This window comes from Lytechinus variegatus, chromosome 11 (genome assembly GCF_018143015.1).
Source record: "Lytechinus variegatus isolate NC3 chromosome 11, Lvar_3.0, whole genome shotgun sequence".
NCBI lineage: Eukaryota > Metazoa > Echinodermata > Echinoidea > Temnopleuroida > Toxopneustidae > Lytechinus > Lytechinus variegatus.
In genome coordinates, this window is record NC_054750.1 from 34,301,472 (window position 1) to 34,326,581 (window position 25,110).

General features: G+C 35.9%; 2 protein-coding genes across 3 annotated transcripts in view; one reads left to right on the forward strand and one right to left on the reverse strand.

Annotated features, from left to right (window-relative positions):
• Positions 1–2,715: 2,715 nt before the first annotated feature.
• On the reverse strand, positions 2,716–5,371 carry LOC121424360. The gene is made up of 5 exons (XM_041620019.1): positions 5,275–5,371; positions 4,958–5,148; positions 4,360–4,635; positions 3,618–3,862; positions 2,716–2,794 (listed from the first exon to the last, which is right to left on the reverse strand). Exons 2-5 carry the CDS (start codon positions 5,138–5,140, stop codon positions 2,788–2,790), a joined length of 711 nt encoding a protein of 236 aa, XP_041475953.1. The 5' UTR covers positions 5,141–5,148; positions 5,275–5,371; the 3' UTR covers positions 2,716–2,787.
• A 3,137-nt stretch (positions 5,372–8,508) lies between these two features.
• LOC121423597 (dynein intermediate chain 3, axonemal-like) overlaps positions 8,509–25,110 on the forward strand; it is a 53,684-nt gene continuing 37,082 nt past the window's right edge. For both annotated transcript variants that reach the window (XM_041618978.1, XM_041618979.1), the window contains exons 1-9: positions 8,509–8,646; positions 14,734–14,929; positions 16,836–16,898; positions 17,881–18,065; positions 19,943–20,056; positions 21,253–21,432; positions 22,107–22,306; positions 22,618–22,734; positions 24,047–24,158. In XM_041618978.1, coding sequence (XP_041474912.1) covers positions 8,524–8,646; positions 14,734–14,929; positions 16,836–16,898; positions 17,881–18,065; positions 19,943–20,056; positions 21,253–21,432; positions 22,107–22,306; positions 22,618–22,734; positions 24,047–24,158 — 1,290 coding nt within the window. In that variant the 5' untranslated portion in view covers positions 8,509–8,523. The remainder of the gene's footprint in view (positions 8,647–14,733; positions 14,930–16,835; positions 16,899–17,880; positions 18,066–19,942; positions 20,057–21,252; positions 21,433–22,106; positions 22,307–22,617; positions 22,735–24,046; positions 24,159–25,110) is intronic.

Here is a 25,110-nt window from a genome sequence, read left to right on the forward strand (position 1 = left end):
TAAGCCAAAAATAAATAAATAACCTAAATGAGAAAAACAGAACGGTGAAAGCAGAAATCGGACAATCGATAAGAAAGTATATCTGCCTTGAAATTGGGATCCCCAGACTAAATTTCAAATTGGTAACCTGGTAAGTTAATTATGACAAGGGGCAAGGCAAGGACACCTTTCCCATAGTAAAAAAAATCAGGATTTTTGTGGTATTCTGCTCAGTATACCGATTCTTTTGGGAGAGAAATAAAAATGTAACTCATCGTTCGTTTAATGTCCTCATGACGGAATTTTGTTGTTGTTGAAATTTTTCATTTTATATATTTAATTGATTGAAAGAGTAGTCCTAATTTGCGTTACATCACTGTGACATCACAAGTGCGGCCACTGTGAAGTCTCCATGGGTATAGTGATCACCAATCGACTGTTACAACTTTTAAAAAAAAATCATAAGTTCCTTTATTACTGTTATAGTCCGATATTGTTCAAACTTCGCATCAGCTTTTTTTTCGTCTTACAACTCGGTCACATTTGCCCTGTACGGCGAATTGAAAACAGCCGTTTTAACTTGTTTTTTTGTACCATGCAGCTACATACGGGCTGCATATAGGCGGTTCGAATAAAAATTAATAAAACGACTGTTTTCGACTCGCCGTATACGGTCGTCGTAGAGCAAATGTGACCGAGGTATAACTCTTTATTTTGGTTGGGCTCCCCTCTAAAATTGATTGTAGGTGTATCCGTGTACCCTTCTCTCTTTCCTTTTCTCTTTTACACCTTTTCATTTGGGGGCACCCCCCCCCCCCTCTGTATGCCACTGACCCAGTTATGAGTTCCGGGCCTATTATACTGACGAGCTATTTAAACAAAATATTGAAAACTCTGCTGCATAATGTTGATTCGTTTGATTTTATATGACAAACCGCTGACAAACTTTGAGGTGGTAAAGAACATTTTTATTCAAAACGATGCTCAAGATTTTGAAGTGATGGTCCGGGCTGAAAATATTTATATCTTAATACATAGAGTAGAATTCACCGAGGCCGAAAATTTCATCAAATTTGGATAACAAATAATAAAGTTTAAAGTTTAATAAAGTTTGAAGTTTAGCAATAATTTGTAAAAACAGTCGTCATGAATATTCATTAGGTGGGCTGATGATGTCACATCTCCACTTTCCATTTTCTTATAATATAATCATAATTTTTTCATTATTTCAAACTTGTGTAAATAACATGTCTCCCTTATAATGAAATATGTTGCAGCAATAGATATCCAATGCACTAGATCAGTTGTCAATCCAATTTTCTAGTTCTTGGAGGAAAAAAATTGAATAAACCTAATTTCCTATGATAAAATACAAAAGAGCAAGTGGAGATGTGACATCATCAGTCCACCTAATGAATATTCATGACAACTATTTTTCACAAAATATTGCTAAATTTCAAAATTCAATAACCTTGTTATTTGTAATCCGATTTTGATGAAATTTTCAGCATTTTGCTCAGTGAATTCTACTCTATTTATTAAGCTATACAAACTTTCAGCCTGGACCATCCCTTTAATGTTAATATTAATAGGTCTGTTTGATCAGGAATAAAAAAAATTAATAATAAACTCGCAGATGGCGCTATTGTGTGTTGGGCTTAGCGGGGATTTAGCCGTCTTTGACATGGCATGATATCGTCATAAGCAAACTCGAATGAAGAAAGAATGAAACAGTCTAAAAATAATATCAACGAAGAATGAAAAATCATTTACATAACTTCCATACTAGATATTTTACAGCTAATATTTAAGATAACTATAAATGTAGTGTCGGTGCAGTTCAGTCGTAGTGGCAAATTAGAAATGAAATCAAGAAAAACGACTCTGACGTTCGAGCAATTGCATTTGCTCCCGGCATTTGCTGTAAACTCAATGAAAATATTAATGACTGGTGATGGGATTTAGGATATGAAGAATTTTCTAAAGTTTATTTCATATGTTTAATTTTTTTCATATTTGCAACAATCAAGATAAAACTAGCTTTACCCATACACCCTCTTCCCAACAACATTCGTAATGTTGTTTTTGTGTTTTGTGATGTCCCTCCCAATATACAGACTCTGAATTTAATGGAATTCAAGATAAACAAAAATAACACAAATTGTAAAATAATCTAGGGTACTCGAAATTTTAGATACCCCGAGCCAGAGGTCCCGTTCTGTCGAAACCAGCGGTGGCACGAGGAGCCAGGGACTTGACTTGCGGAGGATGAAGACAGACTTCAGGTCCGAGTGATTTAAATTGTCGTGTCTTTCAACCCCCACCATACCGCCAACAAATATACAAATACGGAACGTAGACAAACAGTACAAACAACACAATAGAACACATGAAAGAAAACTGCTTCAGAAAAGAACGAGTAAGAAGGAAGTAAAATACAGAAATACAAATTATTTTTTAATCATTAGCGCTGAAAAATATACGAGAATCCTATACAGAGAATGCAGTTTATTTGATTAAAAATTTTCCATTTTTTATTTGGAATTTATAACTTGAACAGAAAACATTGATCACTGTTGATTATACATCACTATTTTGATGAAATTATCGAAATAAATATCGATATGCAAACAATTTGAAAATACGATTTTTTTATTTACTTATATACCACAAAAATAGATTTGATTTAATTTAATTATTGCAAATTTCTTGATTAAATAGAAAATATTTTCATTGACTAAATAGAATAATTGGAGAAAAGGTGATACTTCTCTTTTGGTTGCAGATGGCGTCCTGCAGACGGGTCGATCACGAACCACCGGGCCGCGCGTTTCCGTTTTACACCCTGGCGAAGGCATTTTCCGGAAAAGTAGCCAAAAAGCGACTAGTGAAGAGTCTACACACGTCGCTGGTTGCATGCAGCGTGCGACACAGGCGAGTCCACCACCGCATGCAATTTGCACAGTTACTGATCAGAGCACAGAGTTCCTCGGCACTTCATGTATGTACAGAGAGAGCGGCAGTCAGGAGTGAAATCCGAACATGCTTTTGCAGTCGCGTTGTTTATGATAGTTTTTTTTCTAAAAATAAATTATTAACTAAATGAATAGAATGACAGACAAAATCAAAAGAAACAGATACTTATAATGGAAAGACAAATTAAAGTTTGATGGATTGATACACTTAGAAGCTGCCGAAAGATAGATATAGAAGACGGATAATAGAGACAAGACAGATAGATAGATAGAAATAGAGAGAGAGAGACAGAGAGAGAGGTGGATGGATAGATAGAGATAGAGAATTTGAGATAGATAGATGTTAGATAAAGAGAGAGACAGAGAAGATTATTAGATAGATAGATACTGCAGTTACATAGATAGATAGAGATAGATATATAGACAGATAGAGAGACAGAAATCGGCAAGGCAAATGATCAAGGCAAACATTCATATTGAACCTGGGAAGTATAGGCTCAGCTGGATTTGCAAGTATGTTCTGCGGATAACTTCGGTGCGGACTGACTTTGGATCGCGCGCCCAGCTGATAATGTAAACAAACGTAGACGTAGACTCTTCACTAGTCGCTTTTTTGCTACTTTTCCGGAAAATGCCTTCGCCAGGGTGTAAAACGGAAACGCGCCACCGGGCCACATAGTCGTCACCATCCTGCGATGCCACACCCTCAAAAGCCGAGGCAGACCGGTGCATTCGCTGATGTGGAGTCCGTCACGGGCCCAGAGATTCCTCTCGGTCATTGGGAAGGAGTCGGTGATGTCGAGCCAGGTCGCCCCCTCCTCCTTGCAGATCTTGTAAAAAGCGTCGTTGTACTCGTCGACGAGGCGTCCTTTCCTGTCGAGACGGGGAGCGATGCTGCTGGCGAGAACCTGTATAGGGTGACGAGATAGAAACAAAATCCAGGTTATGGTGCTCCTCCCTAACATAACTATAATCCTCATCCTTTCTGAAGCACAACGAGGGTGACGAGAAAAACAAATTTAAAAAAAGACTTCTTATATATCGTGTAATCAATAATTTATATCTAAACTATTGCGACAGTTATTTTGGATCCTTACGCTGTCGGCTGTGCATGTGATAAAGTCTCATCATGCTAGAGGATTTTTACTTATGCTGCGAGAGAACCGTGCGATTTTTATCACTAGTATAATGTAGAAATACAAAAGAACACTGAAAAATCGACTTACGTCACCACCAAATATGTACTGATACTATATGGTAATCATGACAATATATATGCATTACATAATCCCTGAATAATCCCTGAATCCCTTTTCGGCTGCTGTAGGCAAATTATACTAGGGTGAAGTGAATATTTGGTGATTCAGTCATGACAAAATAAGAGAGAGGGGGAAAACACACATACCAAGGGTGTCATACGACGAGCAGTTCTCAAAAGACCACGGAACTGCTTGCAAGCAACGCCCAAGCTCTCGGAGCCGAAGCCAATGTTGTTGGTCCCTGCGGCAACCAGAACAACGTCAGGATCGAGCTCCCATTGGAAGTCCAGGAGCTCCTCTTCGACATGACGACAGGTCCCACCTGGAGTGCTGTTGATGATCATATGAACAGGGCCTGGCGGCAGCTCTACCTCTCCTTGCACCACAGGTCTCAGCTGGCTGTCGGTGAAGATGTACGCGACCTAGATTCGTTAATAAAAAAGAGTTTTGAACAAGGATTGGTAGACACTTAAAACGGTTCCAACCAGACCTTACATTTCTTGACATGAATATGGAGAAAATGTCACAATAATTCATCTTTAATATATAGCGTCTAAATTGCCCCAGAAGTGCAAAAAATAATGAAAAAGAGTGCTATATCTTAACATTTTAGTGCGAGTAAAGTTGACATTTAGTCAATGAGGTATATGCCAAATGGAAACATTTGTATCTGCATAATAATCAACATCCAAGTCCTTCCCTAAAACAATGTAATTCATTATAGTTATAATAAAGTATAATTACCGAACGATTCCTATTGGTCCCATCGACGAATGTCTTGTTCTGTTTTCCGCTTACACCTTTATCCCAGGGTTCAGCTTTCGATCGTCTTCCTGTACCAAAGTCTCTATCCCTCTCTTCATCAGAGACTGGCGAAACGCTTCGTCTCCCGCCTCCAAAATTTGATGAAGCCCATCCAAAATCCATGCCGTCGCCTGTAAATTTAAGACAATAAATGGTATCAAATGAAGTGAATGACAACGAGAGTAAAATGTTCTAAATTGGCAGAAATTAGACGAACAATATCTAGCATCTTTAAGCAAAAGAGAGGTAACAATTACCAGAGATAGTGCTAAAAAGCCAGTGGAAAATTCGGTAGTTGTAAACTAGCTTGATCAAGTTAGCAGCAAAGAGCTCTAACGGTGTTGAACCTTCAAAGTCAAGTGACTGAATGTCAACTTTTCGATCTTTATAGGCCTATAGTTACAGTTTAGCTTTCTGGTGACGTCACAGTGACTGAGGGACATGCAGATTAAGCCGGATGTTGATCTGACTTACAATTAAGCCACGGATCCGGCTTAATAGTTTCTCTCATCTATGATCGTGCTTGTAAGCCAGCTCTTTTGTCCGTTTTACTCTTGTAACTCCGTTCTGTACACGTGACCTCGCTTTTCTTTGCAAAGTGCACTCTATGATAGACTATTTAATTAAGTTCATTGTTTTGCAAAGCGTGTTTTGAATAAATACTATTTACAGCTTCATGGGAGCCGTTTAACATCTGCATGCCAATTACGTTACTTTACTTAACTTTGAACCAATGATACTTATGTAAGAATATGCCATGATCAAATAAAAAGAATAACGATCTGTACTCTCATTTTCAAGCAGATTGCATTGCATTTTAAAAAACTTTCTCTGGACAAGAATAAAAATTAAGTAGATTTAATAATTATATACTCGTGAATAGTACTCAGGAATCTCCAAAATGGTGGAGGTTCGCGTATAAGAGTCGGGGTCAAAATCTTGACAACTTTCGTGAAATCTCGAGCAGATAAAATACATCAAAAATTTTAGTATAGTGATGAAGGGATTAAAGTGTATTTGTGTGTAGGCATATAGGCCTAAATCAGAATCATAATGAATATACGTTGCTTTTAAAAGTATAATGGAATTTGATTTAATTTATCATATTTTTGGTGTTAGGCAGTCCATACATTGGTGTAAACAGGTCATCTGCCTCCAAACATATCTACTTCAAAATGTAGCGAATGACTTATCTGCCCAATATATGACGCAGAATGCTAATTGCTAAATAAAAAAAAATATTGATAAGATTTAATTCTGGCCAAGTGGAAATAAAGCATGCCTGTCATCACTTTTACGAAAAATGTAAGCTTCTTCTTTTTTAATATGTTTTTGATAGGACTATTATACAAATCAATATTGAAAGCGAGAAGCACCAGCTGAAATATAGTAACCTCAAACTATTTTCACAATTCTTTCGATCCCTTTGATACCCTCTTATAAATTTGAATTCTCATTTCTTTTCTTCTCCATTTATTTTATTTCATAAACTTGAATAAATAATGCTTTCCTCACCGCTCCCAGTCCCTTTATGCACCTGCACGTAGTAGATATAATTATTTTAGCTATTGCAGGGCTTTCTTGTCTTCAAGCTTCGTTTTGTGACGATCCTTACAACCATCCTATAAATTGTTTATTTATTTATGTATGATACATTTGATGATTATATAGAAAAATATTTGTTCATAATCTTTGATTTTGATTTTATTTTATTTCTGCATTCAAGATAAATCATTCAACATAACATCTATGCGATAATAATAATAGCGGCATATCTACCCAGTGTAGCCACTTCAGCTCCGAAAACTGTTCTCCCAGCGGGCCCTTTTATTACCCCGGCTTTAGCACGGCTACCTCGTGGGCGCTCGAGCATTCGAGGAGTTTGTTCCTATACCGGGTACCCATTCACCTCACCTGGGTCGAGTGCAGCACAATGTGATACATCTAGTTATACAAAACAATAAAGCAATAGTCATAAAAACGCAATGAAAAACAAATATCAACTAGAAGCAATATTCAATTAAAAGAAAGTAACAGTGATGTCAAATATTAAATACTAGTATGTATTTTCTTGTCCAGATTTGTGCTATGAAAATAATTGTTGCAAAACAAATAAATGAAAATGAAATGAAAATATTCGAAAGGATATGGTAAATTTAACAAAGGTACACTCCTCGATGCTCTGGATTCCTGAGATGGGTAAATTCTGAATAGATAATGTCATTGTAAAACAAAAAAATTATAAACACTTTTTTATATTTCATCTTGGACTTGTTTCTCTCTCTGTCAATCCGTTTTCTAAATCTTTCCGAAAGCAATGGTATTCAATAAGTCACGAAAGTTGGTTATGCATGTCACCATAATAGTCATCATCTTCCATCCCTCCTTATTATCATGATCATACTTTTTATATGATTCATCAAAATTACTTATATTAAGAGGGGGGTGCATCAAATAAAATTTATCCTACAGCCTATTTCATGTAATTAAAGTGGGGTTTGTATCATTTTTTTTTACTGGGGGTGCCGATGTAACTTTGAAAGGAAAAAAAGTTTCACTGCAAAATATAAGTTATTTTTGTTAAATTTCTCAAGTTTTAGAATTCCAGGGGATGCTGCCTATATGAGAAAAATACACGCAGCACCCCTAAAGAAATCTTCAGCACTGGCCCCGCTTCTCAGAGCCATGATTTATATTAACAAATAACATAATATATACCGATTTCGATCAGGCTCTCGATTGAAATATATGTAATTGGTAAATTTATCAATGATAGAATGCATTTTGGGATAATCCTTCACATATCTAAGACAATAATTTTAAGGCATGTGCATTCATAGTTAATGAGATCAAATAGTAACATGCCATGTAACGAGATTTACCTTAATTAAGATAGGCCGTATTTTTTTTAATAGCGTATTAATTGTGTCAATGATTTGCCCTTACACAATAAGAGCCAACCGCTTAATTTCTTCTTACTAAATTCTGATCTTTCTAATTTTAATGCAAAATAATTATATAAAAAAAAACTAAATGTTTGATCCCTCAGTGCATCAGGGCGCTGGGAACATGAAGAAATTGTGCTGGTTGTGAAAATACACCCCTCGATCCCCCGCCCCCCCCCAAAAAAAAACTGAAGAAGAAGTAGAAGAAAAAAGTTTTATCACTTCAAAATGAAGATGATTTTGGCAAAATGTTTATTTTTAGCATACCATTAACACTCATCGCACCCAATATACAAATCTTGGGGGTGCTGATCGAAGCACCCTCGCTTCCCAGGCCGGGGGTTCTAGGGGTCATCCAGTGAATGAGTATACTGGACCAATAATTTTCCCCCATTGCAAAACTGCGCTGAGTGGAACTAGTTTTATAATCCAATTTCGCCTTGTTTTTAAACAATGGCATGCACATAAATCGGGATACTGATCACGATTTTACCTATGAATTCATATATACATAATTTTTTGTATGAGTAGAAATTATAGAGAAAACAAATTTGAACTGAGATGCGTCAGTATTGCCGACACCATACCGCGACAGGAGGGAAAAAAGAGACCAAGCGATTGGTCGAAAATTTCAATCCGCGTTGCTTGACAACACAAACGTCCGTTTCGGCAGGGACTGCACTGGTGAGTTAAAAAATAAGTTTGAATTAACATTATTTTCGGGGGTAATTGTTTAATGAAACGCATGTCAAGTAAAGGTGGCATTTAATAATCCTTTAATTGAATGTTTATTAATAAATATTTGCATTGATGCGAAAAACATAACAAATATAAACTCGATTTGTTCCAGCACTGCAGCAGACATGATGCGTAGCATATGGGACTGAGTCTCCGAGCTCCCCGGCCGGCGGCCCCTCGGCCGGTCCTGCTGGGACTGGATCCGGGAGGGAGCACAGCTACTGGCCTGATCCCATGCCATGGTAAAAGAAGCGTAAAAGGGAGAAGGGAGGAATAAAATAAAAGCAAAGGGTAAAAAGGAAGAATACCAGCAAGAAAAAAAATGAGAAAAGGGAAGTAGGCCTACTCAAAGAAAAAGGTATGATACTGAAACTTCTGAAAGTGAAACTGAAACTTAAAGTGAAAGAAAAAGGATGAAAAAAGAAAGAGGGGAAGGAAAAACATGCAGAAAGAAAAAAAAATGAAGGGAGAAAGGAATGAAAGAAAGATTGAAGGAAAGAAAAAAATCCAAAGTTTGAAAGAAAGAAGATAAACTTGAAAAAGTTGAAATCGAATGAATGGAAATGAAGTCTTGAACACTCTAGGCGACACCGCAATACTTACCCGTGTTAAGAAACTGGGACTCCACTCACGCGCATTTGGGCCGCCCTAGCTTAGAACTAAGCTTTCTTTCCGTAAAAAAAAATTATTCTTATGATTAAATAAATATTAATTAATACATGAATACTGTTAAATCGGTACTCACCGGTTCTCTTCTTGAATTTTCTGCCAATTTCCCACGCTGCTGGCTGCAATTCCGCGGTAAATTTCGTTGCCATAGAGAGCTGTTCATGCAACGTTATTTATAAATGGAGCGCCCTTTACGAGAGTTGTTAATGCCGCGGAGAAATCGTTAGGCATTTTGGCCTGTGTTCAAGGCGTAGCTGTTCTATTTTTTTTTATAAAATTATGTGTGAGATCGAAATCTCAGCGAGTAAACACTCTTCCAATATGGAAGAGTGTATACTCGCTGTGATATGATCCCGATAGGGAGGCGCAACACCCCCACCCACATGGGCGCAAACCCCAGGGCCGGGGGACATGTCCCCTCACCCAAAATAGTAGGGGGCACATTATGAAATGTCCCCCTACTATTTTTGGTCATGTCGTTCAAATTCGAAATGTATTTTGGAAGAGACGATCTTACTTTTGGCATGCCCCCTTTTTTTTGCTTGTTTGCTTGTCAAATTTCTTTTGGTCAAGATGACCTTCTTTAGAGGGTGATAAACCTTCTTTTTTTGTTTGTTTTTTGCTTGTCAAATTTTCCAGCCCCTGGTCCCCCTACCTTTGGGGAGAGATTTCCGCCCTTGCAAGTAGACATATACTCTTGATATTGTTTGCGAATCTGCACGGGCGTCGATCGAGGGCTGGGGATGAGGAAAAGCGGTGAGACGAGAAAAAAAATAGAACTTAGAAGGGGAAAGGCGACAGAAAAAAAGTGAACGAAAGAAAAATTAATGGAAAATAAAAGGGAAGAGTAAATAGGGAGAAATGTGATGGGTAAAATAAATTATGGGAAAAGAGGACAGAAAAAAAGTGAACGAAAGAAAAATTAATGGAAAATAAAAGGGAGGAGAAAATAGGAGAAATGTGATGGGTAAACAAAATTATGGGGAAAGATTCTGGACGCACTATTCATGTTTTATCATGAAAAGGATAAGTTATTTATCCGCGAGCAGACACTTTTTGATATTGTGATCTGAAACTGGATAATGATTTAAATAGAGAACAATCTGCGTATCTGAATTAACGTGTGTTTTAGATTTCGACCTAGAATTTGGGTATTCTAAGTAACTTTCTTATCATGAAAATCAATAAAGAGAGCGCAAAGCGCGAGCTAAAAATATATGATATAACAAAGGGTGAATTTAAGCTCTGTAATGCAAACACTTTGTGGGAAAATTGTGAATTGTGATGGATCACAGTTAAAAAAGAGCTGATGTATTTTATTTTTATTACTTTGAGTTTTTACATAGGACCGGAACATGCTATGAGGGCATTATGTCATCATATGAAATTGATGACCATCTTCCTATTTCTCTCGCATGGGAGCGCGAAATGTGTTAATTTTATGGCCTGAAAACTGGACATTTAAAGCACTTTGTAATTATGCATAAGAGGCATTATATATCTATCAATGCGAGCAGAAATCGCGAGTCGAAGTTTTTGATAAACTGTCATCAAATTAGTTTGATTTAGAATTAATATTGGGATATACATAACCGACTAATCCAAATGCTATAGCGTGCGGCGCTAGCTGATACGTTTTAACAATCTGACCTGAATAGGGAACTTTTTGAGAACTTTATGGAATACAGGAAAATAATACGTACCTGAAAATTCAAATTTTGCGAGCGCGCAGCGCAAGCAGAAAATGATAATGTTCAGATGATATCACAGACATTTTTACAGAGCACTTTTTAAAAATCAATTTGTAAATGAAACAAAATAATGAAAGTTCAATTTCCCAGCTGAAATATGTTTTGTATAATGACTTCAAAGTTTGATTTTTCAAGCTCCATATTGAGCAAGATATGCAAATACCCTAAAAGACAATAAGGCGCGAAGCGCGAGCGAAAATTTTTTATCCTAACAAATAGATTTAAAAAAAAATTATTTTCAGAGTCTTCCCCTAATGTTATTTCATTTAATCATGTTCCTCCTCTTATGTTTGCCTTTCTTCTTTTTTCCTCTCTTTTCCCTTCCTTTTCTTTTTTCCTTTCTTTTTTTTTCTTTTTTTGCTCCGCCAATAGGGGGGCCCGGGCCCCTCGGCCCCCCTGGATCCGCCTATGTTAGCGGTTGTAGGTATAAATCGCGCTCTAACGCTCTAAAACTGTGTTCTTTATCAAAAAGCTGTCTTTCATATTCATTTTGTTCGCAAAAGAATATAAAGTTAATTTCAATCATTGTATATAGTTATCCTGTTTATGATAAAAATACTTAGAAATTGGGTTAGGTTAGGGTTATCAAATTATCAGGGCAGAAAATATATATTTTTTTCTCATTTTGCGCGTCGAGCTGGCACTATTTGATCTGTGTTATTATGTTTTTGATGACATTCATTGTATTCACAACAATAATTATTAAACATTGCGCACGCGCCGTGCGCCGCATGAATTATGTAGATCAGGTGAATAACTTACCGCTACACACGAGCAGTTGCTCTATATATTCTATGTAATATAATATATAGAGCAACTGCCCATTTTTAATGGTCCATAATATACCCACTTTCTTCTTTTTTTGGAACGAGTATGAATTTATCTACTGATATACTGAATGTACAATAAAAGTCATTATCATGTATTTCTTGGCATTTCATTTACTTTTTTTACCATAATTATATCACACAGCTGTTCGCATAGGCCTACGCCGTCACAAATAACAAAACAAAATCTCACTTTTTTTCTTTTTAGGTGGGGGATAGATTTTCCATACGCATACGTACAATTTTTCAAATTATTTTTTTCTGCTATTTTCATAATAAACTTTAAATGATTTCGCCTTTGCACTATTATTTTTTTAAAGACAAAATTACATCATCATCATATCATCGTCACCAACTTCATTCTCATCTTTATCACCACTACCACCATCATTATTATCATCATCATCATCATCATCACCGCCACCATCACCACCACTATCATCTTCACCAAGATAAATCCTGCTTTTTTTCCTTCCTATTTTCCTCTTTTTAGAGGGCACACCACCACGCCCCCTTACTGGATATCCGCCTCTAACGTTTGTTGTTGTATATAAGTTGGCGGATGCCTCATGAAATGAAATAATATAAAATAAGGAAAGGGAAACTAATTAGAAAAAGGACTGAGGAGAAGAAAAAAGAAAGCCAAACAAACAAGAAAAAACAATATCAAAATTTTGTTGTAAAGTCTTCTACGTCAGTTTAATAATTATGTTTTCAATGAAATGAGAACATAAAAAAATGAAACAAGTAAGATGGGCTATACATCGTAGCAAAGAAATAGAGGGAAGCTCCGAGACAATAAAAAGGGTGAGAAAAAGAAAAGACTTTGAAATACTCACAACACGAGCATAATAAAAAAAATTGGAATAAGCAAGGACAAGTAGCTGAGGGACACCCCCCCCCTCTCTCTCTAGTTATTTATGTATCAAACTCGCATACACAAGAATTTCTTACTAATCAAAATATTGCGAGCAAAAAGCACGAGCTGACATTTTTTTAAATATTCAAAACTGATAGAGAGACACATTTTAAACAATTCATGAATCATAATAATTATACAACTAGCTTACCAATCGAATCATTCGATTGCGACAAATGATCTGAGAATTAATGCTTTTAGGAATTCATTAAATTAAAGCAAAGTATCTCAACATTAAAATAATTAAGGCGGGCGCAAGGTATCAGCTACTACACCGATAATTTTTTTTTTGACATTTGAAGTATTTTCGGTAATCATGAAAAAGATCGGATATTTCATGAAAGCTCAAATCCCGAAGAGCGGAATATTTTTATTAATTGACTTTTTAAAAAAATGTTCTAAGCCCCATTTAATATTTGATTATAAGTCGATGCATTAAAAGCTGAAAAAATAAAGTATTTTGTGTTCCTCTATCATAATTGTCTTTCTCTTTAACCCTGGTTCTTTTTTTCTGGGGGGAAGCATTTTGGTTAAAAAAAGAGAAAAAAGATAATTGCTGGCTTGTGGACGCCCGGTGTGGACGGTGGTAGGGACACCCCCCCCCCCGTAGTTACGCCAATATGGGACCAAATGATCCTAAATGTCCGAGGCGAAACTTGTGCAATCAAACGTTATTTCTGAATAAATTAAAGCTTGCGCTGTTCAACTTCAATCTCTTTCAGCTAAATTTGCGATGAACGCTGCGTTATGAAATATATAATTATCAACATCTGGCGAAAAGAATAACCGACCGATCACCTGACGAGAACGCGTATACGTGATCTGCATATCAGGTCCGATCGAGAGTCAGAAGTGAAGGACAACTGCCAAGAAAATCAGGAAAAAGTCGTCAAAATGTAAGTTCCCCTTCATTTCTTTCAATTTTTTGTTACTTATTGAAGCATTAAGGTATCATTAAAGCAAAATTTCAACAAAAGCCTCAAATTTAGCTAGTACTTTTGTTGAAATTACAATAAATTTAGATCCACATAAATCTCTAACCCAATTTTAGCACTGATGTCGCCTATGAGGTCCATACATGTAATGTTTGGACCTCATTGGTACTAGGAGTGGTCTTGAAGATTACTTAGAAACGGAGGATGAAAAAAGGAGAGTAATAGAAAAGAAAGGGGAAAAAACAGGAAATATAAAGATAAGAAAAAGGGAATAGGTAGGAATGAAATAAATACAGAGGAAAGAAAGAATAAGAGATGGAAGAGACTGAAGCTAGTTTTCGTTCAACATGCAACTTAGATATATGGGCATTGCCTATATGATGGGGGACCTAAAGCTATGCACTTTGTTTACAAACAATAAAACTGCCAATTTCATTATTTGAACAAATTATCTTTCAAAAATTTGCGGCAAACATTCTTAAGGTCAAACCAAGAGGAGATTATCACAAAACTCAATATGAAAATCCCGCTGTGTTTTTCAAACACCTCTTTATTTCGCCTCCCGATGTAGAAGGGGTCCTTAAGCTACGCACTTGATTTATCATGGAAAAAATAGTATTTCCTATGCCTCAATTTATAAAGTACCGTACATTGATATCATAATGGGATAATATGACATTAAAGCAAATATAACTTCAAAATTCCAAACAGTTGTGGGTCTTCCCTGCATTTAGAGATTTACTGCAGCCTCCATAGAAAAAAAATTGAATAGGAATCGTTCGTCACTCTGCAGTCACAGCAGTTCCACACAGAGTGTGCATTTGCCATTAAAAACTGCATGCGCAATGAATGGTGCGTAGCTTTAGGACCCCCTACCGTACAAAGTAATTTTCTAAAATATCTCAAAGTTGACTATCCCCTCTCATTTGCAGGTCAGTGGAAACAATTTTAGCATGGCGGATCCAGAGGGCGATGTAACCCCAAAGGAAGCAGAGAGTGCAAAAGCAGATGAAAAGGAAGTTGATACTAAAGATGGAGCAGCAAAGACACCTGAAAAGTCAGGCACTCCAGCCAAAGCAAAGAGAGAGAAGACTTCATCATCCAAGCCAGCCAAAAAGGGTGGAAAAGGTATGACCTTTATTAATCAACTAAAAAATGACCATTATTGTAGGGACAGTGATTTCTTTTTACTGGTTTATCAATATAGAACATTTGTTTTGGTTCTTTACTTTTCATGTTAAAATTCATTGAGTCTACCTTTGCAAAATGGATGTTGTTTGCATATTCAGATTCTATGACAATACATAATTTCCATTTTTTTTCGAATTTAAAATGGAATTACAGGGAATTCAGAAATGGAAAAACAATTTTTTTAAAATTGAAAATCACAGTCCCTAATTATTTTTTCTGAGTTAATTTGACACCACCTGTGATCATAGGAATCACAACACTGGTTATTAAAATTGTTAAAATCGTTTTCTCTCTCTGCAATGTCAGAGTTACAGAGCCGAGTAGACAAATGATGAAAGAACAAATGGTATTCATAATTCACCAACATTTTTATAGGAAAAAGGCATTTTTTTGTGTTTAGTCCTTAAAGACATTGATGTATGAAGTGCTACATTAAAGCAAATATCAATTTCATTAACCAAGGCTCCACATTAACTTTTTTTGGTGGTGGCCCGTTCGGGCCACCAAAACCTTCAAATAATTTTTTTTGGTGGCCCACTAATAAAGTTTGGTGGCCCGAAAAATATAAAGAAAAACATTAATTAAAAATGAATAAAACAAACTGAAGTATTCTGCAATCACTAACACGTACCACTATTCTTTGTACATCTTGTATATAAATCGTGCTTGCTGTTATTTTACTTTGCATAAAACAAAAGAAAAAATAAAGAAAGAAAAAACAAAGAACAGGTCATAAAAAAAAATTTTGAGAAAAACAAAAGAAAATTTAAGAAAAATAAATAAAACAAAATTATCGAAAAATGGGGAGAATTATTATTATTCAGTAGAAACATGTTCTTTAATCAGGTATTTTCAATGGGAAGGGGTATAAATGGTTTAATCACTGAAAAAAATGAAAGAAAAAAATAAAATGGCAAAAGTTATCTGGAAAAAACAGTGAGACAATTCCTTCCCTATATTTGACAAAATGATGGAAAAAAAATCACATGTCATATCAATGAAATGCCTTCCCAAAGTATTTACTTCCTTAAGAGTGGTTTAAGAAGTCATTTGTAAACAAGAAAGAAAGAGCGGCCTATTTATTTTTGGCTCAAAGAGACACAGCTTCGAAATAAACCAAATATCAACATACATACAAATGCACATATGGGACTGTGATGTACTCACCTATGTGTATTTGGAAATCGGTCTTTTTGAGTCAAAAGAGAGGTCATAATTCCTCCTTTTAATGCTTTCAATTAATCAGGTTTCAGTAATATGGACTGTAGAAGGGCATTTCATTGGTGTGAAATGTGACTTTGACGTAGATTTCCAAAGTTCTGGGGAAGATTTCTTAGCAGTAACATTTCGTATCGCAGCTCCCTGGGTCTGAATAGTCTGCTCGTGCACAGCTAGCTGCATTGGTTTCATGCATGCAAAGCTCAGCCAGACAGCCGGCACGGCCGGCTGAATAATAGTTACTGTATGCTAGCGGTAGGCCTACATACTGTCATGACTATGCACTCTTTGTGTGTGTGTATTTGTGTGTAGATTAACAAAAAAGGCGCATGACGAATTGGCTTGCAATTTTAACTGTAGAAGGTTGATAAATGCATGCAAAATCGGGAGAAAAATTGCGCTACTTTGAAAATTATTGGTTGCCCGATTCGGGCCACCAAAACTTAACATTTTTTCAATAATGGTTGCCCGAGATGAATTTTTGGTGGCCCCGGGCCACCGGGCCACCGCTAATGTCGAGCCTTGCATTAACTGAAAGATTTATTCAGTTAAGACTCCCCTCTTTCTGTTTTTAGTATGTTATATATATTTTTTTTATTCTCCTTCAAAATTGTATTTCCAACAGGGGGAGCTAAGTCCAAGGCAGAGGAGACACCAAAAACACCAGAGCCTGAAGGTGGTGGAGATGGTAAGTAGCAGATCACATATTTGTGGATGCATGATAATTTCTGTTGTTCCCCAAGACATATTTTGACTCCCCATCTCTACATTTGTTTGAAAAATATCTCATCATTATTGTTCTAACATAACTATATTTATGAAAAATTGATCTGGTCACCTAGGTCTTGTCATTTCTTCTGTGAAACATTTTGTCTAGGCATTTTAAAACATGAAACAAAGGATTCAGATATTAGATTAGTGATCATCAGTTAAAAATTACAGGTTGTTTTGTAGATATAAAAGAAAAGTGGATATTATTATCATTTTACAGAAATTAGCATCTTGAGTTTTTACAATTACTATTTTACCTCCTAGTTTTCTGTACAGAAAAGCCTCTCAGAAGTGTTTGTAATTGATTTAAAGTAGATCTAGTTATACATCTATCTAGTAGGTCTATGTACTAAGTTATCCATGAGCACTTATCATGTCGTTTGGGGCATTGGAAGAAATTTCATCCAATTGCAACTCAGCTTTTCTTTGCAATGCCCCATATTAAGGCCACTGCACACCTTACGACCCGATCGGTCGCCGACTGGCTTGCGATTGAGTGAGGGGAGATGAATCCGAGGGCGGTCATAAGCCTCGACAGCGCACACCTTGCGATCCGATCTGCGACTCACGCATACGGCATAGCATCTGAGAAAGTGCGCTTACTACTGCGTATGCGCGTTGTTTATCATAATACGCGTTATGCAACTCTGCTGTCTAATTGGCTGGAGGTTGGATTGAGCTTGCGATCCAGTCATAAGGATTCGACATATCAAATCCTTCCAATTTTCCTTGCGACTTGTCTCTGACCGGTCTGCGACTCTGAAGCTGACAAGCGCTGTGACGGTCACATCCCCCCTGACCCAGTCGCAAGCCAGTCGGCGACCGGTCGGGTTGTAAGGTTTGCGGTGGCCTTTAGACATTTTAACAGTCATCAAAGTTTTACATTACATTTTAAACAGAACTACCTCCCAAGGCGAAGCCCTTGTTCATGGCTACCAAAACTCAAGAACTGTTCAAGTGTGTTTGCGGTGAGGATGTCACAGAGGAGAACCCAATCAAGCTCATCACTAAGGAGGAAATAATACAAGACATGAAGACAAGGGCAGCTGTCTCTGATTTCTCTCCCTTTAAACAAGACATTCTGGTAAATAATTCTTGTTGAGAGCTGTTCAATGCTCTGATATTTTTCTTTTGATATCTGGGCAATCCCTTCCCTTTCCTCCTCCCAAGTGCTTTAAATGCTTGAAGGGGGTACTTGCTGAAAAATAATTATGTGTAAATAAATAGATTAAAATGTACTCAGCAAAATGCCAAAAAAATCATCAAAATCTTATAGAAAATACCAAAGTATTGGATTTTACATTTAGCAATATTTTTGTAAAGAATAAACAGTTTTGCCAATTTCCCTAGATGTATAAGATAGAAAGCCTGATCAAATCTATCTGCACTGAAGTTATAAGATGGGTTAAAAGGTCTATTCAAACATTAAACCCTAATCTCTATTGTCAGAATTTGAACTTCTATTATTTCAAGTTAATGATCCCCTATTCATTGCCCCCTTTGTTTGTGATTGCCCATTCAGAGGACAAAGCTAATCCTCTGACTTGGGTAATAGAAAGCTTAATTATCTACTCTAACTTGTAAAATCAGTCAATTAGGCCAGGATTAAGATAAAGGATAATCCTTTAAGGTATGAAAGAGAAAGCTTAATTTACTACTCTAACTGGTTAACCCAGTCAATTAGGCCAGGTTTATTTGTATCCCATGGACAAAAGAAATCATTCTATTTTATAAGAGCAGCCATCTGTTTTGGATCAGGAAAGGTGCAAAGTGCTTCTATTCAGATGAACTAAAGACATCTTTGAATGGACAAGCTTCTTTTGTTTTCTAGCTGATTGTTGTACAGCTCTTTTGATCTTTTCAAAAGCACTAGTCAAATATAATGGGTTGTCTGTTACTATTCATTATCATTACCCACAAGTAGTTATGATTGATTAAACAAAAAAATGCATATATACAAGGTATCCATATTACATCAAACAAACTGATTAAATGGAATTATTTAATGATAATGGCAAGTTATCATTTCTTCTATGGAAATTCTCAAACCCTGCTTAGATTTTAGAAAACAAATTGATAATTTTTTGCTTTATTGTAGCGTCATAAAGATAATACCAAGTACTCTTGATTAATGATATCATATTTTATCATATTTTTATTCATAAAATGTACTTATGAAAGGGGGTCTTCACCCTACAAGCTCTGCTTTTTAGTTGGTCTCCTTCTCTTTCGATTTCATAGCATTATTGTATTATAGAAATGATTTATGTATTATATTTTGTAAATATGTCTATTGAACTATCATTGTAAATGTAAAAAGATTGAAAGAGAAAATAAATGAATTGAATTGAATTGAATTATTTTGTATTTATTGAACAATTCTGTAGAAAAAATCGGGAATTTACATTTTTTTTCTTGAATGTCAATTCTTAGCCAACTTCAACTTAAAAGTAGATTTCATACATGGCATGATTTTTTAAAAGGTTATACAACAAGAGGAATATTTTAATGAAATGGTTCTGAAGTTCCTTTTAGCATAGGCCATAGTCTAACTCTGTGCTAAAATTATGGGAAGTCAAAAAAGGAAAAATCTCATTAATATTTTATGTTTCTTATGTTCAATGGGGTCTCATCTGGCTATAATGGAAATGAAAACTAATTCTGTTGTGATTTCCGAACAGTTATATGTATGTTGTGAGTGACAGACAAGCCGATAAACCAAACATTTACTTTCAAAGATTTGTGTCACAACTGGCTATCCATAGTTAAACCACAACTAGTTTTAATTATATCCGTATTCCCTAGTTCAGTCAGAACACGGGCCTAAGAGTTAAAGGAATTAAGGAATGATTTCCGTCAAGTAGATTGCAGTGTATATACAACAAAATATTTTATTTTTATTACTGGCTGGTAGAGAAATTTTAGTTAATAATTTGTAATCATTATGATCTGATTTGACAGGATTATGATGGTGAAGAGATAATGGTTGTGTTCGATGCAGAATTCAAGTATGGTGAGAACTTTGTCATTGCACTGACGGAGGAAGCGAAGGAAAAACTCAACAGAAAGTTCAATGTAAGTATACTTTATTCTCAGCAGATGTGTATTTATTGATTAATTCTAACCTCTTCTTTTTCCCATTTTATTAGTGAATTATATTTAGGGGTTATGTTTAACCAGTGATAGACCCTACTGCATAATTGGTTCCACATGACCAATAAAAATTATTTTAAAAATCCCCCCTGTGCACAATGTAAGATGGTTCTTTAATTTTTGCTAATTTTCCCCTTTTTAAAATTTTTATGTGTATATCTGCAGATAAAAACCACTATAAAGATAGCATTATTCTTCATAAGCTGAAAAAGGATGAGTACCAGAAGTCATATCTGTACGCCAATATATGGGCTTATGCAGTAACAGTTCATATAAAGAGGGGGGGGGGGGGATAAACTAGTTCCAAACATTTAGAAAAAAGGGGAAAAGAAAAGAAACTTGAAAAAAAAGTTTGAGAACCAAAACAATATACTAATTTGTGAGTGCAAAGTCATGCTAAAAAGGAATAGTCAAGTGAAATTACACTGATGCTCAAGTTCACTGAGTTTAATCTTATCTTTAAATATTAAGAATAACTGTAAAAAATAGGTTTTTGGGGTCAAAATAAAACAGGGTGGTGGCATCAGGCAACCTGCACCTCCCCCATGGAATTTTATATATATTATTTTACATATTTTCTCTCTTCTGGGAGGCATGTTTTTTTTATATTGTTATTGGTATATGGTTCGTAGGAGTCAGCGGATGTTTCATAAAGCTGTTCGTAAGTTATGAGGGGCTGGTGATCCTTTCTTACATGCTAAACCATCACAAATGCACAGTTTGGCATTTACCACAAGAAAGGATCACCAGCTGTGCTCTTAGTTGCTCTTAACTTACAGCTTTATGAAACACCGATGCATGTATGTGAAATGCGCTTGATAACAGATATTTGTTTATTAATCTATTTATTCATTATTTATTAGAACATATTTATTCAGGTACAAAAGATCAGCATACAACTGTTTTTCATCAATGACCTGATGAAAACATAAAGAACAACATAAATCATCATATCATACATGAAATTAAAGTCAAAATCTATTAAGACAAAGATAACAGTGCTTAGTAACATGAATAAACAAATATTTTTATTTAAATGATAATACGGATCAAACTGGAATATCTAAGTTATCAAAAGGGAACAGTTAGTTACTATATATTTTCATTCTACTTCTCAGCCTTCAGCCATAGAGGAAGCTGAAGAAGGAGGAGGGGAGGATGGAGAGGGAGAAGGCGGAGTACAAGAAGAGGAAGATACGACTATCTATCGGTACATTCCTCCAGAACCTAAGGAATGGATCTCTCTTGGTAGTGAGAAGGAGATAGAAGAGGAGGCTGTGGTCGAGACAAGAGATAAGGTAAGGAAATCACGTTCCTTCTGCCCAACTGGGTGACGCGACATTTGCTTCTGCGACAATCTCTCCAGGCTTGATTTTGTCTAAGATGTAGTTTTAAGAGTTGCAACAGGGTTTTATGTTAGGTTTAGGGTAGGGTATAGTGTTCAACCCAGGGTTGAAGTTGGTCATTTGATTAGTTTGTGGAAAATTCAGAGACCTTGCTATATAGGAAAGGTGTGGCCTGACTTCAAGGATTTGTCTTGTTTATGTAAACTCTTTCTCAGGCATGGAATGGGAAGAAAATTTCAGGATATAGTTTTCGTCTGAATTTTTCTAATATCCAATTACTAAATTTGTAAAGTAAATGCTTGAAGATAAAGATAAATAAAGATAAAGAAATACCGTGGCTAAAATATGTAAAATTTAAATTCCAACGGATTAAGAAACATTCAATGATCGCTGCACTATTGAACGTGTCTAGGCAATATGATATAATTTAGGGGATAATTTTCACAACCTACATCCCAAATCTGCAACATTGGATAAGCTTTTAAACATTTCAGTGAATGGGGATTTTGCCAGGGGGAGGGTTCCTTTTGAGCATTTTGGGGGCAAAAGCGCCCCGTACCCTGTGTAATCTTTTCTCTGCTTCAGTATCCTGTCTATTCAGAGTGAATTCTCTCTTTCCAATCCAGCTCTCATTCACCATCCAGCGTGTGAGGCGTGACTTTGGCGCCCCCGTTAAGTTTTCCGATCGTGGCCCTGATGATGTCAAAGATGGTTACATTGAATGCACATCTTACGAAGACAAGAGTTACAACCTGAAGAAGGTGGAGCTAGACATATCTGTGCAAGCTATACCAACGTACACTGACAACTCTACGCAAACAGACTGGTAAGGATCATTTAAACACTTATTTCAAAATCTCTGTGCTGTGATTTAAAGAAAAAAAAAACCTGATGGTATATTGTACAGGGAATCAATTTGCTTACCGGTTTTGATAAGCAGTTTGGTCATCAGAGAAAAGCTCATAATACATGATACTCTGATATAACTGTTTTGCCTGGAAGTCAATAACTGAAAGTTATTATTGTTATTTTTTTTATTCATCTGACTTTTGCCTTCACATTATCTTACCTTCCCCTCTCTTTCTTTCTCTCTCTTTCTCTTCCTTGTTCTTCCTCTCTGATCCTTTCTCTCCACAGGAAGCACCCCTGTAACAATGCAACCCAGTATGCATCCCGTGAGTTCAGTGAAGAAGAACGCTCCAAGATACTAGCCTCCAAAGAACTACTAGACTTCATCCAGAAAGTAGAGCCAAGGTGATTATTTAAAAAAATAAATGTTTTGCAATTTTGAGTAATTTCCCTTTGCTTGTAATAGTAAAAATAAAGTAGAATGTGCTACCCTTCCAGAGATGATGTCTTGAATGAATTATGTCTGTAAAATGGTCTTGGTTTGTAACCATTTCGTTAACTGACAGATCGTCTGAACCGGGGGGGGGGGGGGGGTGCCTCATGAAACGCTGAAATGGATGTCTAAGGAACTGACTACAAGGGTAGAGTACAGGGTTATTGGAACTAAATATGTACTGGGCGGTGTGAAAAACGGTCTACGGAACAGGATCACGGCACTGTAGGTATAGTGCATGCACTACCAATTTAGTTTACTGACCGATCGTCTGAAGACCACCACACACCTTACGAATGGCCTACAATCCAAATTTTAAATAAAACATTTAAACAACTGATGAGATTAAATCATTGAACAAACTAACTGAATTGTCGAATGAATACTGAAATGAAAATTAATGGCTATTTCATCACTCTTCATAATTATAATAGGTAATTCAATTCAGAATTGCAATGACATCACTACAGTCATACCATTAGCTATTTGGCCATTACTGCAAAATAAAGATTTGCACTTATTGAACATTTTGATAGTAATTTTTGATAGAAGCAATCTTATAGTTACCCTGAACCTCAAATAAGATTTTTTTATATATATATATATATATAGCCTATATATATGTTGGATTAAATTTCACTTTGTCTGCTTATTGTTTGGACTTTATTTTGAATTCTGAGCTCTGTAACACAAAGATTTGTGATGAAATGCAAATATGAAAGAACCGCGCTGATTGGTCCCTGGTCGGTATTTTAAACCTAATGCGCATGTAACAATGATATTGATTGGTCAGTTCATTTAGCGATTGATCTCTAATCGTTGTGTTACAGAGCCCTGGGGCCTGTTTCCTAAAGAGTTACAACTGTCGTAACTTTGCCATAATGTCAACTACCATGGAAACCTTGATTATGATTGGCTACTGAGCCCTGTTACCATGGTAGTTGCCATAATGGCAAAGTTACAACAGTTGCAAGTCTTTTATGAAACAGGCCCCAGGAGAGCGTTTCATGAAAGGACTTATTTGATTGTTTATCTGACAAGTCCTGTTTTTTCTGAGCCAATCTGAGCCAATCAATATGAGGAAAAGATGTCAGATCTGACAATTTGTCGGATGAAAATGTTGATGAAACGCTCCCCAGGACAGAATTCTTGACTGCTTTTGAATTATGTGTACATGCTACATGTAGTTCTGATTTTATTTTTGATAAATATCTTTTTTTTTAGATTTGACCTTGCCTTACAACAGAATGAAATCATGGATGTGTTCTTGGATGATTGGAGGGAATTGGCCAGTGAAGATAATACATTTGGAAGCAAGTCAGACAATTACCTCAAGGTTAGTTAAATCTTTGCCTGTCATGGCAATAATCCACCCTGCTTAGGGTGCCACCTTAGGAGCCGTTTTGTATGCACTATGCATATTCATCTTACAATAAGTTTTGATCAGTTTATCATAATGTGTAGCAGTATTGTAGAAAAAGCAATAATCTTTCCAATATTATTGTGTTTGTGAAATATAAAATCATAGATTTTGAGATTTTCAACTCTATATTCTGTATGCAAGTTCTTGTTTAGAAGGGGATTTTATTCCACCTCACCAGGATATTTGCAAAAGTGGTTCCATAAACTTCAATTTTCCCTAGAATGAATTGGATGCTGGATGTGTACTCAAAAGTTCACTGTTTGCTCTGGGAATGAAATGTGACTTGAGTCCCAGCCAAGTTGGCAGCTCACTGTATTTTTCCACTAGATGAACGAGCAGTCAAAAAGTTCATGGTTCTCAAAAGATGACTGTCAAATGATTTTAAGATTAGAACGATAGGTCAGGGATATTAAAGGCCCCAGATAAATGTTGATTTGAATAATCAATAGAGAAAAATCAAATGAGCACAATGATGAAAATTTCTTCAGAATCGGATGTAAAATAAGAAAATTATGACATTTTAAAGTTTTGCTTCTTTGTCACAAAATAGTTTTATGCACAAGTCAGTGGCATGCAAATGAGAGAGTAGATGATGTCCCCCACGCACTATTTCTTTTTTTTATTGTTTGAATTGTTCAATATTTCAATTTTTACAGATTTGACAATAAGGACCAATTTGATTGAACCATGAAATGTTAAAGCTATAGTAATTCCACAACTAAAGAAGAAATAAAAATTTGTTTTAAAGGGCAATAAGGAGAAATTTCGAAAATTTCACATTTTTTATAATGAAACACAAAAGAAATAGTGAGTGAGTGATGTCATCAGTTCCCTCATTTGCACACCATCCAGGATGTGCATAAAA

Bases quoted from the DNA above. Each gene is read 5' to 3' on its own strand.
- LOC121424360 (XM_041620019.1), bottom strand. From the start codon at position 5,140: ATGGATTTTGGATGGGCTTCATCAAATTTTGGAGGCGGGAGACGAAGC. The intron at 4,636-4,957 runs GTAATTATACTT...TAACGAATCTAG, and splicing joins GGACCAATAGGAATCGTTCG to GTCGCGTACATCTTCACCGA. The intron at 3,863-4,359 runs GTATGTGTGTTT...CACCCTATACAG, and splicing joins CTCGTCGTATGACACCCTTG to GTTCTCGCCAGCAGCATCGC.